We start from the raw sequence: 17,532 nt of genomic DNA, 5'->3' as shown, positions 1-17,532 counted from the left end.
TACACAGAGCTCACCTCTCGGACTCTCCTTTTACACAGAGCTCACCTCTCGGACTCTCCTTTTACACCGCGCTCACCTCTCGGACTCTCCTTTTACACCGCGCTCACCTCTCGGACTCTCCTTTTACACCGCGCTCGCCTCTCGGACTCTCCTTTTACACCGCGCTCCCCTCTCGGACTCTCCTTTTACACCACGCTCACCTCTCGGACTCTCCTTTTACACCACGCTCACCTCTCGGACTCTCCTTTTACACCGCGCTCACCTCTCAGACTCTCCTTTTACACTGAGCTCACCTCTCGGACTCTCCTTTTACACCGCGCTCCCCTCTCGGACTCTCCTTTTACACTGTGCTCACCTCTCGGACTCTCCTTTTACACTGAGCTCACCTCTCGGACTCTCCTTTTACACCGTGCTCACCTCTTGGACTCTCCTTTTACACCGAGCTCACCTCTCGGACTCTCCTTTAACACCGTGCTCACCTCTCGGACTCTCCTTTTACACCGCGCTCACCTCTCGGACTCTCCTTTTACACTGAGCTCACCTCTCGGACTCTCCTTTTACACCGCGCTCACCTCTCGGACTCTCCTTTTACACTGCGCTCACCTCTCGGACTCTCCTTTTACACTGAGCTCACCTCTCGGACTCTCCTTTTACACCGTGTTCACCTCTCGGACTCTCCTTTTACACTGCGCTCACCTCTCGGACTCTCCTTTTACACCGCGCTCACCTCTCGGACTCTCCTTTTACACTGTGCTCACCTCTCGGACTCTCCTTTTACACTGCGCTCACCTCTCGGACTCTCCTTTTACACTGCGCTCACCTCTCGGACTCTCCTTTTACACCGCGCTCACCTCTCGGACTCTCCTTTTACACCGCGCTCACCTCTCGGACTCTCCTTTTACACCGCGCTCACCTCTCGGACTCTCCTTTTACACCGCGCTCACCTCTCGGACTCTCCTTTTACACTGAGCTCACCTCTCGGACTCTCCTTTTACACCGCGCTCACCTCTCGGACTCTCCTTTTACACCGCGCTCACCTCTCGGACTCTCCTTTTACACCGCGCTCACCTCTCGGACTCTCCTTTTACACCACGCTCACCTCTCGGACTCTCCTTTTACACCGAGCTCACCTTTCGGACTCTCCTTTTACACTGTGCTCACCTCTCGTACTCTCCTTTTACACAGAGCTCACCTCTCGGACTCTCCTTTTACACCGCGCTCACCTCTCGGACTCTCCTTTTACACCGCGCTCACCTCTCGGACTCTCCTTTTACACCGCGCTCACCTCTCGGACTCTCCTTTCACACCGCGCTCACCTCTCGGACTCTCCTTTTACACCGCGCTCACCTCTCGGACTCTCCTTTTACACCGCGCTCACCTCTCGGACTCTCCTTTTACACTGTGCTCACCTCTCGGACTCTCCTTTTACACCGTGCTCACCTCTCGGACTCTCCTTTTACACCGCGCTCACCTCTCGGACTCTCCTTTTACACCGAGCTCACCTCTCGGACTCTCCTTTTACACCGCGCTCACCTCTCGGACTCTCCTTTTACACCGCGCTCACCTCTCGGACTCTCCTTTTACACCGCGCTCACCTCTCGGACTCTCCTTTTACACCTCGCTCACCTCTCGGACTCTCCTTTTACACCGAGCTCACCTCTCGGACTCTCCTTTTACACTCTGCTCACCTCTCGGACTCTCCTTTTACACCGCGCTCACCTCTCGGACTCTCCTTTTACACAGCGCTCACCTCTCGGACTCTCCTTTTACACCGCGCTCACCTCTCGGACTCTCCTTTTACACTGCGCTCACCTCTCGGACTCTCCTTTTACACCGCGCTCACCTCTCGGACTCTCCTTGAATACTGCGCTCACCTCTCGGACTCTCCTTTTACACCGCGCTCACCTCTCGGACTCTCCTTTTACACCGCGCTCACCTCTCGGACTCTCCTTTTACACAGTGCTCACCTCTCGGACTCTCCTTTTACACCGCGCTCACCTCTCGGACTCTCCTTTTACACCGCGCTCACCTCTCGGACTCTCCTTTTACACTGAGCTCACCTCTCGGACTCTCCTTTTACACTGCGCTCACCTCTCGGACTCTCCTTTTACACAGAGCTCACCTCTCGGACTCTCCTTTTACACCGTGCTCACCTCTCGGACTCTCCTTTTACACCGTGCTCACCTCTCGGACTCTCCTTTTACACCGCGCTCACCTCTCGGACTCTCCTTTTACACTGTGCTCACCTCTCGGACTCTCCTTTTACACTGCGCTCACCTCTCGGACTCTCCTTTTACACTGCGCTCACCTCTCGGACTCTCCTTTTACACTGCGCTCACCTCTCGGACTCTCCTTTTACACTGCGCTCACCTCTCGGACTCTCCTTTTACACTGCGCTCACCTCTCGGACTCTCCTTTTACACCGCGCTCACCTCTCGGACTCTCCTTTAATACTGCGCTCACCTCTCGGACTCTCCTTTTACACCGCGCTCACCTCTCGGACTCTCCTTTTACACCGCGCTCACCTCTCGGACTCTCCTTTTACACCGTGCTCACCTCTCGGACTCTCCTTTTACACCGAGCTCACCTCTCGGACTCTCCTTTTACACCGCGCTCACCTCTCGGACTCTCCTTTTACACCGCGCTCACCTCTCGGACTCTCCTTTTACACCGCGCTCACCTCTCGGACTCTCCTTTTACACTGCGCTCACCTCTCGGACTCTCCTTTTACACAGCGCTCACCTCTCGGACTCTCCTTTTACACCGCGCTCACCTCTCGGACTCTCCTTTTACACCGCGCTCACCTCTCGGACTCTCCTTTTACACTGAGCTCACCTCTCGGACTCTCCTTTTACACTGAGCTCACCTCTCGGACTCTCCTTTTACACTGCGCTCCCCTCTCGGACTCTCCTTTTACACCGAGCTCACCTCTCGGACTCTCCTTTTACACCGAGCTCACCTCTCGGACTCTCCTTTTACACCGCGCTCACCTCTCGGACTCTCCTTTTACACCGAGCTCACCTTTCGGACTCTACTTTTACACTGAGCTCACCTCTCGGACTCTCCTTTTACACCGAGCTCCCCTCTCGGACTCTCCTTTTACACCGCGCTCCCCTCTCGGACTCTCCTTTTACACTGCGCTCACCTCTCGGACTCTCCTTTTACACCGTGCTCACCTCTCGGACTCTCCTTTTACGCCGCGCTCACCTCTCGGACTCTCCTTTTACACCGCGCTCACCTCTCGGACTCTCCTTTTACACCGCGCTCACCTCTCGGACTCTCCTTTTACACTGCGCTCACCTCTCGGACTCTCCTTTTACACTGAGCTCACCTCTCGGACTCTCCTTTTACACCGCTCACCTCTCGGACTCTCCTTTTACACCGTGCTCACCTCTCGGACTCTCCTTTTACACCGTGCTCACCTCTCGGACTCTCCTTTTACACTGAGCTCACCTCTCGAACTCTCCTTTTACACCGCTCACCTCTCGGACTCTCCTTTTACACCGTGCTCACCTCTCGGACTCTCCTTTTACACCGAGCTCACCTCTCGGACTCTCCTTTTACACTGCGCTCACCTCTCGGACTCTCCTTTTACACTGCGCTCACCTCTCGGACTCTCCTTTTACACCGAGCTCACCTCTCGGACTCTCCTTTTACACCGAGCTCACCTCTCGGACTCTCCTTTTACACCGTGCTCACCTCTCGGACTCTCCTTTTACACTGAGCTCACCTCTCGGACTCTACTTTTACACTGAGCTCACCTCTCGGACTCTCCTTTTACACAGTGCTCACCTCTCGGACTCTCCTTTTACACCGCGCTCACCTCTCGGACTCTCCTTTTACACCGCGCTCACCTCTCGTACTCTCCTTTTACACCGAGCTCACCTCTAGGACTATCCTTTTACACTGAGCTCACCTCTCGGACTCTCCTTTTACACCGCGCTCACCTCTCGGACTCTCCTTTTACACCGAGCTCACCTTTCGGACTCTCCTTTTACACTGTGCTCACCTCTCGGACTCTCCTTTTACACTGAGCTCACCTCTCGGACTCTCCTTTTACACCGCGCTCACCTCTCGGACTCTCCTTTTACACCGCGCTCACCTCTCGGACTCTCCTTTTACACTGTGCTCACCTCTCGGACTCTCCTTTTACACTGCGCTCACCTCTCGGACTCTCCTTTTACACTGAGCTCACCTCTCGGACTCTCCTTTTACACTGCGCTCACCTATCGGACTCTCCTTTTACACCGTGCTCACCTCTCGGACTCTCCTTTTACACCGCGCTCACCTCTCGGACTCTCCTTTTACACTGCGCTCACCTCTCGGACTCTCCTTTTACACTGCGCTCACCTCTCGGACTCTCCTTTTACACCGCGCTCACCTCTCGGACTCTCCTTTTACACTGAGCTCACCTCTCGGACTCTCCTTTTACACTGCGCTCACCTATCGGACTCTCCTTTTACACCGTGCTCACCTCTCGGACTCTCCTTTTACACCGCGCTCACCTCTCGGACTCTCCTTTTACACAGAGCTCACCTCTCGGACTCCCCTTTTACACTGCGCTCACCTCTCGGACTCTCCTTTTACACTGCGCTCACCTCTCGTACTCTCCTTTTACACAGAGCTCACCTCTCGGACTCTCCTTTTACACAGAGCTCACCTCTCGGACTCTCCTTTTACACCGCGCTCACCTCTCGGACTCTCCTTTTACACCGCGCTCACCTCTCGGACTCTCCTTTTACACCGAGCTCACCTCTCGGACTCTCCTTTTACACCGCGCTCACCTCTCGGACTCTCCTTTTACACCGCGCTCACCTCTCGGACTCTCCTTTTACACCGCGCTCACCTCTCGGACTCTCCTTTTACACCACGCTCACCTCTCGGACTCTCCTTTTACACTGCGCTCACCTCTCGGACTCTCCTTTTACACTGCGCTCACCTCTCGGACTCTCCTTTTACACCGCGCTCACCTCTCGGACTCTCCTTTTACACCGCGCTCACCTCTCGGACTCTCCTTTTACACCGCGCTCACCTCTCGGACTCTCCTTTTACACCGCGCTCACCTCTCGGACTCTCCTTTTACACCGCGCTCACCTCTCGGACTCTCCTTTTACACCGCGCTCACCTCTCGGACTCTCCTTTTACACCGCGCTCACCTCTCGGACTCTCCTTTTACACCGCGCTCACCTCTCGGACTCTCCTTTTACACCGCGCTCACCTCTCGGACTCTCCTTTTACACCGCGCTCACCTCTCGGACTCTCCTTTAATACTGCGCTCACCTCTCGGACTCTCCTTTTACACCGCGCTCACCTCTCGGACTCTCCTTTTACACCGCGCTCACCTCTCGGACTCTCCTTTTACACCGTGCTCACCTCTCGGACTCTCCTTTTACACCGCGCTCACCTCTCGGGCTCTCCTTTTACACAGAGCTCACCTCTCGGACTCTCCTTTTACACCGCGCTCACCTCTCGGACTCTCCTTTTACACCGTGCTCACCTCTCGGACTCTCCTTTTACACAGCGCTCACCTCTCGGACTCTCCTTTTACACTCTGCTCACCTCTCGGACTCTCCTTTTACACTGCGCTCACCTCTCGGACTCTCCTTTTACACTGCGCTCACCTCTCGGACTCTCCTTTTACACCGCGCTCACCTCTCGGACTCTCCTTTTACACTGCGCTCACCTCTCGGACTCTCCTTTTACACTGTGCTCACCTCTCGGACTCTCCTTTTACACTGTGCTCACCTCTCGGACTCTCCTTTTACACCGCGCTCACCTCTCGGACTCTCCTTTTACACCGTGCTCACCACTCGGACTCTCCTTTTACACTGCGCTCACCTCTCGGACTCTCCTTTTACACCACGCTCACCTCTCGGACTCTCCTTTTACACCGAGCTCACCTTTCGGACTCTCCTTTTACACTGTGCTCACCTCTCGGACTCTCCTTTTACACCGAGCTCACCTCTCGGACTCTCCTTTTACACCACGCTCACCTCTCGGACTCTCCTTTTACACCGAGCTCACCTTTCGGACTCTCCTTTTACACTGAGCTCACCTCTCGGACTCTTCTTTTACACCGAGCTCCCCTCTCGGACTCTCCTTTTACACTGCGCTCACCTCTCGGACTCTCCTTTTACACCACGCTCACCTCTCGGACTCTCCTTTTACACCGAGCTCACCTTTCGGACTCTCCTTTTACACTGTGCTCACCTCTCGGACTCTCCTTTTACACTGCGCTCACCTCTCGGACTCTCCTTTTACACTGAGCTCACCTCTCGGACTCTCCTTTTACACTGTGCTCACCTCTCGGACTCTCCTTTTACACCGCGCTCACCTCTCGGACTCTCCTTTTACACTGCGCTCACCTCTCGGACTCTCCTTTTACACCGTGCTCACCTCTCGGACTCTCCTTTTACACGGCGCTCACCTCTCGGACTCTCCTTTTACACCGCGCTCACCTCTCGGACTCTCCTTTTACACCGCGCTCACCTCTCGGACTCTCCTTTTACACCGCGCTCACCTCTCGGACTCTCCTTTTACACCGCGCTCACCTCTCGGACTCTCCTTTTACACCGCGCTCACCTCTCGGACTCTCCTTTTACACTGCGCTCACCTCTCGGACTCTCCTTTTACACTGCGCTCACCTCTCGGACTCTCCTTTTACACCGCGCTCACCTCTCGGACTCTCCTTTTACACAGAGCTCACCTCTCGGACTCTCCTTTTACACCGCGCTCACCTCTCGGACTCTCCTTTTACACCGCGCTCACCTCTCGGACTCTCCTTTTACACCGCGCTCACCTCTCGGACTCTCCTTTAATACTGCGCTCACCTCTCGGACTCTCCTTTTACACCGCGCTCACCTCTCGGACTCTCCTTTTACACCGCGCTCACCTCTCGGACTCTCCTTTTACACCGCGCTCACCTCTCGGACTCTCCTTTTACATCGCGCTCACCTCTCGGACTCTCCTTTTACACTGCGCTCACCTCTCGGACTCTCCTTTTACACCGCGCTCACCTCTCGGACTCTCCTTTTACGGTCACCTCATGGACACTTTGGGACGTTTGACTATGTTAAAGGCACTATATAAATGCAGCTTGTTGTTGTTGCTGTTGACATATCTTCTCTGCTTTTCAATTCGATCCCTCTGGAAGTGAACCCCAGTGTTTGATTTGCCTTTTTATGGCCTTATTAACCTGTGTCGCTACTTTTAGTGATTTGTGTATCTGTACCCCCAGGAAAATAGGAACTGGATAAGCACTTAAAGGGAAACATAGAAAGGTTACAGCACTTTCAATGGTGGTTGTGTGTGTGGTAATCCGGATCTGCCCAATATCCCAGGATTGGCTGTAACTCTGCAGCGTTCCCTTCTGTCGCCCTCACCCGGGATTGTGTCTAATTCAGGAACCTGATTTCAGTTGAGTGTCATCGCCGGGTCCTTTTCCATTGAGGAAGAGATGTGCACAGGGTGAAGTGGCCACTGTGGGGCCAGAGTGCCTGGGAGACCCCAGCCAAATTGGGGGGTGGTGGTTAATGTGCTGTCAACCCATGCCCGGGGCCCCTTCCCTCTCTGTGCTCCAGCTGCTAATGTTTGAAGTGCTGGGGATGGGTCATAAGAACATAAGAAATAGGAGCAGGAGTCGGCCAATCGGCCCCTCGAGCCTGCTCCGCCGTTCAATAAGATCATGGCTGATCTGATCCTAACCTCAAATCTAAATTCATGTCCAATTTCGTGCCCGCTCCCCGTAACCCCTAATTCCCTTTACTTCCAGGAAACTGTCTATTTCTCTTTTAAATTTATTTAATGATGTAGCTTCCACAGCTTCCTGGGGGCAGCAAATTCCACAGACCTACCACCCTCTGAGTGAAGAAGTTTCTCCTCATCTCAGAATAAGGGGCTGCTCTTTCAAAACTAAGATTATGCCCCCTAGTTCTAGTTTCACCCATCCTTGGGAACATCCTTACCGCATCCACCCGATCAAGCCCCTTCACAATCTTATATGTTTCAATAAGATCGCCTCTCATTCTTCTGAACTCCAATGAGTAGAGACCCAATCTACTCAACCTCTCCTCATATGTCCGCCCCCTCATCCCCGGGATTAACCGAGTGAACCTTCTTTGTACTGCCTCGAGAGCAAGTATGTCTTTTCTTAAGTATGGACACCAAAACTGTATGCAGTATTCCAGGTGCAGTCTCACCAATACCTTATATAACTGCAGCAATACCTCCCTGTTTTTATATTCTGTCCCCCGAGCAATAAAAGCCAACATTCTGTTGGCTTTCTTGATCACCTGCTGCACCTGCGTACTAACTTTTTGATTTTCTTGCACTCGGACCCCCAGATCCCTTTGTACTGCAGTCCTTTCCAGTTTCTTGCCATTAAGATAATAGAGTCATAGAGTCATAGAGTTATACAGCACGGATAGAGGCCCTTCGGCCCATCGTGTCAGCGCCGGCCATCAAGCCCTGTCTGCTCTAATCCCATATTCCAGCATTTGGTCCGTAGCCTTGTATGCTATGGCATTTCAAGTGCTCATCCAAATGCTTCTTGAATGTTGTGAGGGTTCCTGCCTCCACAACCCTTTCAGGCAGTGAGTTCCAGACTCCAACCACCCTCTGGGTGAAAAAGTTCTTTCTCAAATCCCCTCTAAACCTCCCGCCTTTTACCTTGAATCTATGCCCCCTTGTTATAGAACCCTCAACGAAGGGAAAAAGCTCCTTAGTATCCATCCTATCTGTGCCCCTCATAATTTTGTACACCTCAATCATGTCCCCCCTCAGCCTCCTCTGCTCCAAGGAAAACAAACCCAATCTTCCCAGTCTCTCTTCATAGCTGAAGCGCTCCAGCCCTGGTAACATCCTGGTGAATCTCCTCTGCACCCTCTCCAAAGCGATCACATCCTTCCTGTCGTGTGGCGACCAGAACTGCACACAGTACTCCAGCTGTGGCCTAACCAGTGTTTTATACAGCTCCATCATAACCTCCTTGCTCTTATATTCTATGCCTCGGCTAATAAAGGCAAGTATCCCATATGCCTTCTTTACCACCTTATCTACCTGTTCCGCCGCCTTCAGGGATCTGTGAACTTGCACACCAAGATCCCTCTGACCCTCTGTCTTGCCTAGGGTCCTCCCATTCATTGGAGGGACTAACAAGGCAAGGGAATACACAAAGTGCATCACCTCGCACTTTTCCGGGTTAAATTCCATTTGCCACTGTTCCGCCCATCTGACCAACCCATCTATATCGTTCTGCAGACTGAGGCTATCCTCCTCACTATTTACCACCCTACCAATTTTTGTATCATCAGCGAACTTACTGATCATACCTTTTACATTCATATCCAAGTCGTTAATGTGGACCACAAACAGCAAGGGTCCCAGCACCGATCCCTGTGGTACCCCACTGGCCACAGGCTTCCAGTCACAAAAACAACCTTCGACCATCACCCTCTGCCTTCTGCCACTAAGCCAGTTCTGTATCCAAAGTGCCAAGGCACCCTGGATTCCATGGGCTCGTACCTTCTTGACCAGTCTCCTGTGGGGGACTTTATCGAAGGCCTTACTGAAATCCATGTATACCACATCCACTGCGTTACCCTCATCCACACGCCTAGTCACCCCCTCAAAAAATTCAATCAAATTAGTCAGACATGATCTTCCCTTGACAAAGCCATGTTGACTATCCCTGATTAATCCTTGCTTCTCCAAGTGGAGACTAATTTTGTCCTTCAGAATTTTTTCCAATAATTTTCCTACCACTGATGTTAGGCTCATTGGCCTGTAGTTCCCCGGTTTTTCCCTACTCCCCTTCTTGATTAATGGTATTACATTAGCGGTTCTCCAGTCCTCTGGCACATCCCCTGTGGCCAGAGAGGTTCTGAATATATGTGTCAGAGCCCCCGCAATCTCCTCCTTTGCCTCACACAGTAGCCTGGGATACATTTCGTCCGGGCCTGGGGATTTATCCATTTTTAGGCCTGCTAAAACTGCCAATACCTCCTCCCGCTCGATGTTAATATGTTCGAGTATATCACAGTCCCCCTGTCGTATTTCTATGTCTACATCGTCCTTCTCCAGTGAAAACAGATGCAAAAAATTCATTTAGAACCCCTCCTACATCTGCCGGCTCCACACACAGATTGCCATTTTTGTCCCTAATGGGCCCTATTTTTTCCTTAGTCATCCTCTTACCCTTAATATACTTAAAAAAGAAATTAGGAGATCAAGGAGGAGCCATGAAATAACACTGGCGAGCAAAATAAAGGAAAATCCTAAGATGTTTTTTAAGTATCCCCCTGCACTTTTTGTACTCCTCTAGGGCTTCCTCCGTCTTTAGCCTTTTGTATCTGCCAAAAGCCCTCCTTTTTTTCCTAATCCATTCTCGTATATCCCGACATCCAAGGTTCCCTGGAGTTCTTGGAACCACCCTTGACCTTTACGGGAACATGTTGCCATTGTATGGTCTCAACCTCCCTTCTGAAAGACTCCCATTGCTCCGATGCGGATTTTCCTACAAGCAGCTGATCCCAGTCCAAAGTGCATAACCTCACACCACTGGCTACTGGTTGCCAGTCAGAGAATGTACCATTTATCCCAACTCTGCTTCCTGTTAGATAACCAATCCTCCACCCATGCCAGAATATTACCCCCAAATCCAGTGATCCTTTATCTTGAGCAATAATCTTTTCTGTGGCACCTGGTCAGAGGCTGTTAGCAGCTCATCATGGACTGGTGGCACTCCCGGCTTTCGTAGAATGCAACTTGATCCAGAATTAAACGGCAAAAAAACCCACTATCATCGAGAGACAGGGCCGTGCCAACGCCCGACCCCCGGGGACTGGGCCGCGCCAACGCCCAATCCCTGAGCTGGTGCCCTGCGGGACCGGGCCCTCCCCTGGAGTATCTCGAAAATAAAAAGTGCCAAGACAGCTTTAACTGAGCACCTTTCCTTTATTAGCCGAGGCACAGAATATAAGGGCAGGAAGGTTATGCTGGAACTGTACAAAACACTAGTTAGGTCACAGCTTGAGTACTGCGTACAGTTCTGGTCACCACATTACAGGAAGGATGTGATTGCACTCGAGAGGGTGCAGAGGAGATTTACGAGGATGTTGCCAGGACTGGAGAATTTTAACTGTGAGGAAAGATTGGATCGGCTGGGGTTGTTTTCCTTGGAACAGAGGAGGCTGAGGGGAGATTTAATTGAGGTGTATAAAATTATGAGGGGCCGAGATAGAGTGGATAGGAAGGACCTATTTCCCTTAGCGGAGGGGTCAATAACCAGGGGGCATAGATTTAAAGTGATTGGTGGAAGGATTAGAGGGGAGCTGAGGAGAAATGTTTTCCCCCAGAGGGTGGTGGGGGTCTGGAACTCACTGCCTGAGAGGGTGGGAGAGGCAGAGACCCTCAACTCATTTAAAAAGTACCTGGATGTTCACCTGAAGAGCCGTGACCCGCAGGGTACGGACCGAGTGCGGGAAAGTGGGATCAGGCTGGGGGGCTCGTTTCTCGGCCGGCACAGACTCGATGGCCGTAACTTTCTGTGATTCTCTGAAGGTGCCAGGGCTGGTGTGAGACTTCATGCACCTGGATGATGGAGAGAGAGACATTTGGTGCATTCAGACGATGCTGTAAATGTACAGAGTGTTCGAGCAGCACGGACCTGGAGACTCGGCTCACATTTTCCTTTTATTATATTACTGTTTATAAGTTACATCTGATACACAGAGGCTCCCAAGAGGGGAAAGAAAATAATGCACCATCCCCTTCAGCGAACACAGAGGTGAGTAGTAGAGAGAGAACAGTGATGAGTCTCCGAGACCAGAGGCTCCGATCCCAGAGTCCAGACCGAGACCACAGACTGCGATCCCAGAGTCCAGACCGAGACCACAGACTGCGATCCCAGCGTCCAGACCGAGACCAGAGGCTCCGATCCCAGAGTCCAGACCGAGACCACAGACTGCGATCCCAGAGTCCAGACCGAGACCACAGACTGCGATCCCAGAGTCCAGACCGAGACCACAGACTGCGATCCCAGCGTCCAGACCGAGACCAGAGGCTCCGATCCCAGAGTCCAGACCGAGACCACAGACTGCGATCCCAGAGTCCAGACCGAGACCACAGACTGCGATCCCAGAGTCCAGACCGAGACCACAGACTGCGATCCCAGAGTCCAGACCGAGACCACAGACTGCGATAGCCTGGCACCACCTCTCTTCAGTGGACTCTGAAGCCACTCTAACCCCAATCTTTGATGCCACCTCCCTCCAACTCCCACAGAGTGACATCGACCAATCGGAGGAAAGCTGGGTCTCAGAACCTCACGAGGATGAAGGAAAAATACGTTTTAAAAAAACAAATTAAATAAAAGAGCCCGACGCTGCAGACCCCCTTTTGCTTGATACTAGATGCTGGAAGTTAAAACACTGTCTGTAAAGAGTCACAAACCCCTCCCTTCTCTCACTTTACGACACAGATCCAGACTCGGTGCTAAGGTGACACTCTACACAAGAGGGAGAAATAACTATTTTTTTTAAATAAAAAGAATTTTTTCTTTCTTTCACATGAAGGAAACGAAACAAAAAATAGGGAGAGCGCAGTTTGTCCTCAGGAAGTGTCGGAGGGGACATGCTCCTCGAATCCCTCACTCTCACGCACCAGAGCACGCTCGAGGATGACTCGTCCCTCCTTGTACCGCTGGCTGTCCTCAGTCGCAAACTCGTAGATCCAGCCCAGCTTACTGTTGCAGTTCTTGCAACTAACGTCCCTCACCATGTGTCGCCCTGTCAGCATCACTCGGTCCTGTACCTCACTGTACTGGAGGTTCACCACCTGGGGGGACAGAGAACAGGGTACAGGGTGAGTGACCCCACCAAACCTCACCGTACACAGGGTACAGGGTGAGTGATCCCACCAAACCTCACCGTACACAGGGTACAGGGTGAGTGATCCCATCGAACCTCACCGTACACAGGGTACAGGGTGAGTGATCCCACCAAACCTCACCGTACACAGGGTACAGGGTGAGTGATCCCACCAAACCTCACCGTAAACAGGGTACAGGGAGAGTGATCCCACCAAACCTCACCGTACACAGGGTACAGGGTGAGTGATCCCACCAAACCTCACCGTACACAGGGTACAGGGTGAGTGACCCCACCAAACCTCACCGTACACAGGGTACAGGGTGAGTGATCCCACCAAACCTCACCGTACAGGGTACAGGGTGAGTGATCCCACCAAACCTCACCGTACACAGGGTACAGGGAGAGTGATCCCACCAAACCTCACCGTACACAGGGTACAGGGTGAGTGATCCCACCAAACCTCACCGTACCCAGGGTGAGTGACCCCACCAAACCTCACCGTACACAGGGTGAGTGATCCCACCAAACCTCACCGTACAGGGTACAGGGTGAGTGATCCCACCAAACCTCACCGTACACAGGGTACAGGGTGAGTGATCCCACCAAACCTCACCGTACCCAGGGTGAGTGACCCCACCAAACCTCACCGTACACAGGGTGAGTGATCCCACCAAACCTCACCGTACAGGGTACAGGGTGAGTGATCCCACCAAACCTCACCGTACACAGGGTACAGGGTGAGTGATCCCACCAAACCTCACCGTACCCAGGGTGAGTGACCCCACCAAACCTCACCGTACACAGGGTGAGTGATCCCACCAAACCTCACCGTACAGGGTACAGGGTGAGTGATCCCACCAAACCTCACCGTACACAGGGTACAGGGCGAGTGATCCCACCAAACCACAGGGTACAGGGTGAGTGATCCCACCAAACCTCACCGTACACAGGGTACAGGGTGAGTGATCCCACCAAACCTCACCGTACCCAGGGTGAGTGACCCCACCAAACCTCACCGTACACAGGGTGAGTGATCCCACCAAACCTCACCGTACAGGGTACAGGGTGAGTGATCCCACCAAACCTCACCGTACACAGGGTACAGGGCGAGTGATCCCACCAAACCACAGGGTACAGGGAGAGTGATCCCACCAAACCTCACCGTACACAGGGTACAGGGAGAGTGATCCCACCAAACCTCACCGTACACAGGGTACAGGGTGAGTGATCCCACCAAACCTCACCGTACACAGGGTACAGGGTGAGTGATCCCACCAAACCTCACCGTACACAGGGTACAGGGAGAGTGATCCCACCAAACCTCACCGTACACAGGGTACAGGGTGAGTGATCCCACCAAACCTCACCGTACACAGGGTACAGGGTGAGTGATCCCACCAAACCTCACCGTACACAGGGTACAGGGTGAGTGATCCCACCAAACCTCACCGTACACAGGGTACAGGGAGAGTGATCCCACCAAACCTCACCGTACACAGGGTACAGGGCGAGTGATCCCACCAAACCTCACCGTACACAGGGTACAGGGTGAGTGATCCCACCAAACCTCACCGTACACAGGGTACAGGGTGAGTGATCCCACCAAACCTCACCGTACACAGGGTACAGGGTGAGTGATCCCACCAAACCTCACCGTACACAGGGTACAGGGTGAGTGATCCCACCAAACCTCACCGTACACAGGGTACAGGGTGAGTGATCCCACCAAACCTCACCGTACACAGGGTACAGGGAGAGTGATCCCACCAAACCTCACCGTACAGGGTACAGGGTGAGTGATCCCACCAAACCTCACCGTACACAGGGTACAGGGTGAGTGATCCCACCAAACCTCACCGTACACAGGGTACAGGGTGAGTGATCCCACCAAACCTCACCGTACACAGGGTACAGGGAGAGTGATCCCACCAAACCTCACCGTACACAGGGTACAGGGCGAGTGATCCCACCAAACCTCACCGTACACAGGGTACAGGGCGAGTGATCCCACCAAACCTCACCGTACACAGGGTACAGGGCGAGTGATCCCACCAAACCTCACCGTACACAGGGTACAGGGTGAGTGACCCCACCAAACCTCACCGTACACAGGGTACAGGGTGAGTGATCCCACCAAACCTCACCGTACACAGGGTACAGGGTGAGTGATCCCACCAAACCTCACCGTACACAGGGTACAGGGTGAGTGATCCCACCAAACCTCACCGTACACAGGGTGAGTGACCCCACCAAACCTCACCGTACACAGGGTACAGGGCAAGTGATCCCACCAAACCTCACCGTACAGGGTACAGGGTGAGTGATCCCACCAAACCTCACCGTACACAGAGTACAGGGTGAGTGACCCCACCAAACCTCACCGTACAGGGTACAGGGTGAGTGACCCCACCAAACCTCACCGTACACAGAGTACAGGGTGAGTGACCCCACCAAACCTCACCGTACAGGGTACAGGGTGAGTGATCCCACCAAACCTCACCGTACAGGGTACAGGGTGAGTGACCCCACCAAACCTCACCGTACACAGGGTACAGGGTGAGTGATCCCACCAAACCTCACCGTACAGGGTACAGGGAGAGTGATCCCACCAAACCTCACCGTACAGGGTACAGGGTGAGTGATCCCACCAAACCTCACTGTACACGGGGTACAGGGTGAGTGATCCCACCAAACCTCACCGTACACAGGGTACAGGGAGAGTGATCCCACCAAACCTCACCGTACACAGGGTACAGGGCGAGTGATCCCACCAAACCTCACCGTACACAGGGTACAGGGTGAGTGATCCCACCAAACCTCACCGTACAGGGTACAGGGTGAGTGATCCCACCAAACCTCACCGTACAGGGTACAGGGTGAGTGATCCCACCAAACCTCACCGTACACAGGGTACAGGGCGAGTGATCCCACCAAACCTCACCATACAGGGTACAGGGTGAGTGACCCCACCAAACCTCACCGTACAGGGTACAGGGTGAGTGACCCCACCAAACCTCACCGTACAGGGTACAGGGTGAGTGACCCCACCAAACCTCACCGTACAGGGTGAGTGACCCCACCAAACCTCACCGTACAGGGAGAGTGATCACTCTGAGGATGGAGGATGCAGGGGGTGTGTGCTGGGGGTTTTTCTGCGGTACATTGTTCCTCATTCAGCTCACCTTATTGAAGAGGAAGGCTCTCCCTGTCGCACCTGTAAAGCGAGTGGAGATGAGCTCTGAGCGGTTGGTCAGGATGGTGTCACAGTTTGCGCAGGAGAAGAGACGAGTGCCCCCAATGTGGTCCAGGAAGATTCTGCCCATGATTCTCGGTTCTGTACTCGCTAAGGATCTGGAAAAGAATCAGGTCTTCAGTTTGAGAACGTTGCCAGTGGGTTTGGCACACTCTGTTGCACGATTGCCCTGCCTATCGGTGATACACACTCTGTTGCACGATCGCCCTGCCTATCGGTGGTACACACTCTGTTGCACGATTGCCCTGCCTATCGGTGGTACACATTCTGTTGCACGATCGCCCTGCCTATCGGTGGTACACACTCTGTTGCACGATTGCCCTGCCTATCGGTGGTACACACTCTGTTGCACGATCGCCCTGCCTATCGGTGGTACACACTCTGTTGCACGATTGCCCTGCCTATCGGTGGTACACACTCTGTTGCACGATTGCCCTGCCTATCGGTGGTACACACTCTGTTGCACGATCGCCCTGCCTATCGGTGGTACACACTCTGTTGCACGATCACCCTGCCTATCGGTGGTACACACTCTGTTGCACGATCGTCCTGCCTATCGGTGGTACACACTCTGTTGCACGATTGCCCTGCCTATCGGTGGTACACACTCTGTTGCACGATCGTCCTGCCTATCGGTGGTACACACTCTGTTGCACGATCGCCCTGCCTATCGGTGGTACACACTCTGTTGCACGATCACCCTGCCTATCGGTGGTACACACTCTGTTGCACGATCGTCCTGCCTATCGGTGGTACACACTCTGTTGCACGATCGCCCTGCCTATCGGTGGTACACACTCTGTTGCACGATCGCCCTGCCTATCGGTGGTACACACTCTGTTGCACGACCGCCCTGCCTATCGGTGGTACACACTCTGTTGCACGATTGCCCTGCCTATCGGTGGTACACACTCTGTTGCACGACCGCCCTGCCTATCGGTGGTACACACTCTGTTGCACGATCGCCTGACTCACCTGAACAGACACGCCAGGCGAACAGCTGAGAGTGTCACCTGACCCCCTCCAACCAACCCCAGCCCTGCGTGGAAGGGAGGCTGTGCAGGGCAGAGATGAACAACAAAAGAAAGACACGGCTCAGTGAACGGGCCGAGAGTCGCGCGCACGCAGGGAGCGAGAGAGAGAGAGAGAGGGAGAGAGAGAATGAGAGAGCCCACAGTGAGAGAGAGTGGAGGGGGCCACAAAGCCCTGCAGCGTGGGTCGCGACCCTCCATCTGGACAGAGCCCTCCTCTCTCTCTCTCTCTCTCTCTGTTCGCCCTCCTCTCTCTCTCTCTGTTCGCCCTCCTCTCTCTCTCTCCCTCTCTCTTCGCCCTCCTCTCTCTCCCTCTCTCTTCACCCTCCTCTCTCTCTCTCCCTCTCTCTTCGCCCTCCTCTCTCTCCCTCTCTCTTCG

General features: G+C 53.6%; 1 protein-coding gene across 1 annotated transcript; it reads right to left on the bottom strand.

The window, feature by feature from the left end:
• Positions 1–11,678: 11,678 nt before the first annotated feature.
• Positions 11,679–17,199, bottom strand: ypel5 (yippee-like 5). The gene is made up of 3 exons (XM_067981160.1): positions 17,098–17,199; positions 16,052–16,220; positions 11,679–12,834 (listed from the first exon to the last, which is right to left on the bottom strand). The coding sequence occupies exons 2-3, from the start codon at positions 16,190–16,192 to the stop codon at positions 12,610–12,612; spliced, it is 366 nt and encodes a 121-aa protein (XP_067837261.1). The 5' UTR covers positions 16,193–16,220; positions 17,098–17,199; the 3' UTR covers positions 11,679–12,609.
• Between the last annotated feature and the right edge of the window lie 333 nt (positions 17,200–17,532).

The sequence above is a fragment of the Heptranchias perlo genome, unplaced genomic scaffold, assembly GCF_035084215.1.
Source record: "Heptranchias perlo isolate sHepPer1 unplaced genomic scaffold, sHepPer1.hap1 HAP1_SCAFFOLD_667, whole genome shotgun sequence".
Classification (NCBI taxonomy): Eukaryota; Metazoa; Chordata; class Chondrichthyes; order Hexanchiformes; family Hexanchidae; genus Heptranchias; species Heptranchias perlo.
This window is presented reverse-complemented; position numbering and strand designations above follow the sequence as displayed.

Coding starts and splice junctions, on each gene's coding strand:
- ypel5 (XM_067981160.1), bottom strand. CDS start 16,192: ATGGGCAGAATCTTCCTGGACCACATTGGGGGCACTCGTCTCTTCTCC. Junction 12,835..16,051: donor GAGCCTTCCTCTTCAATAAG/GTGAGCTGAATG, acceptor CTGTCCCCCCAG/GTGGTGAACCTCCAGTACAG.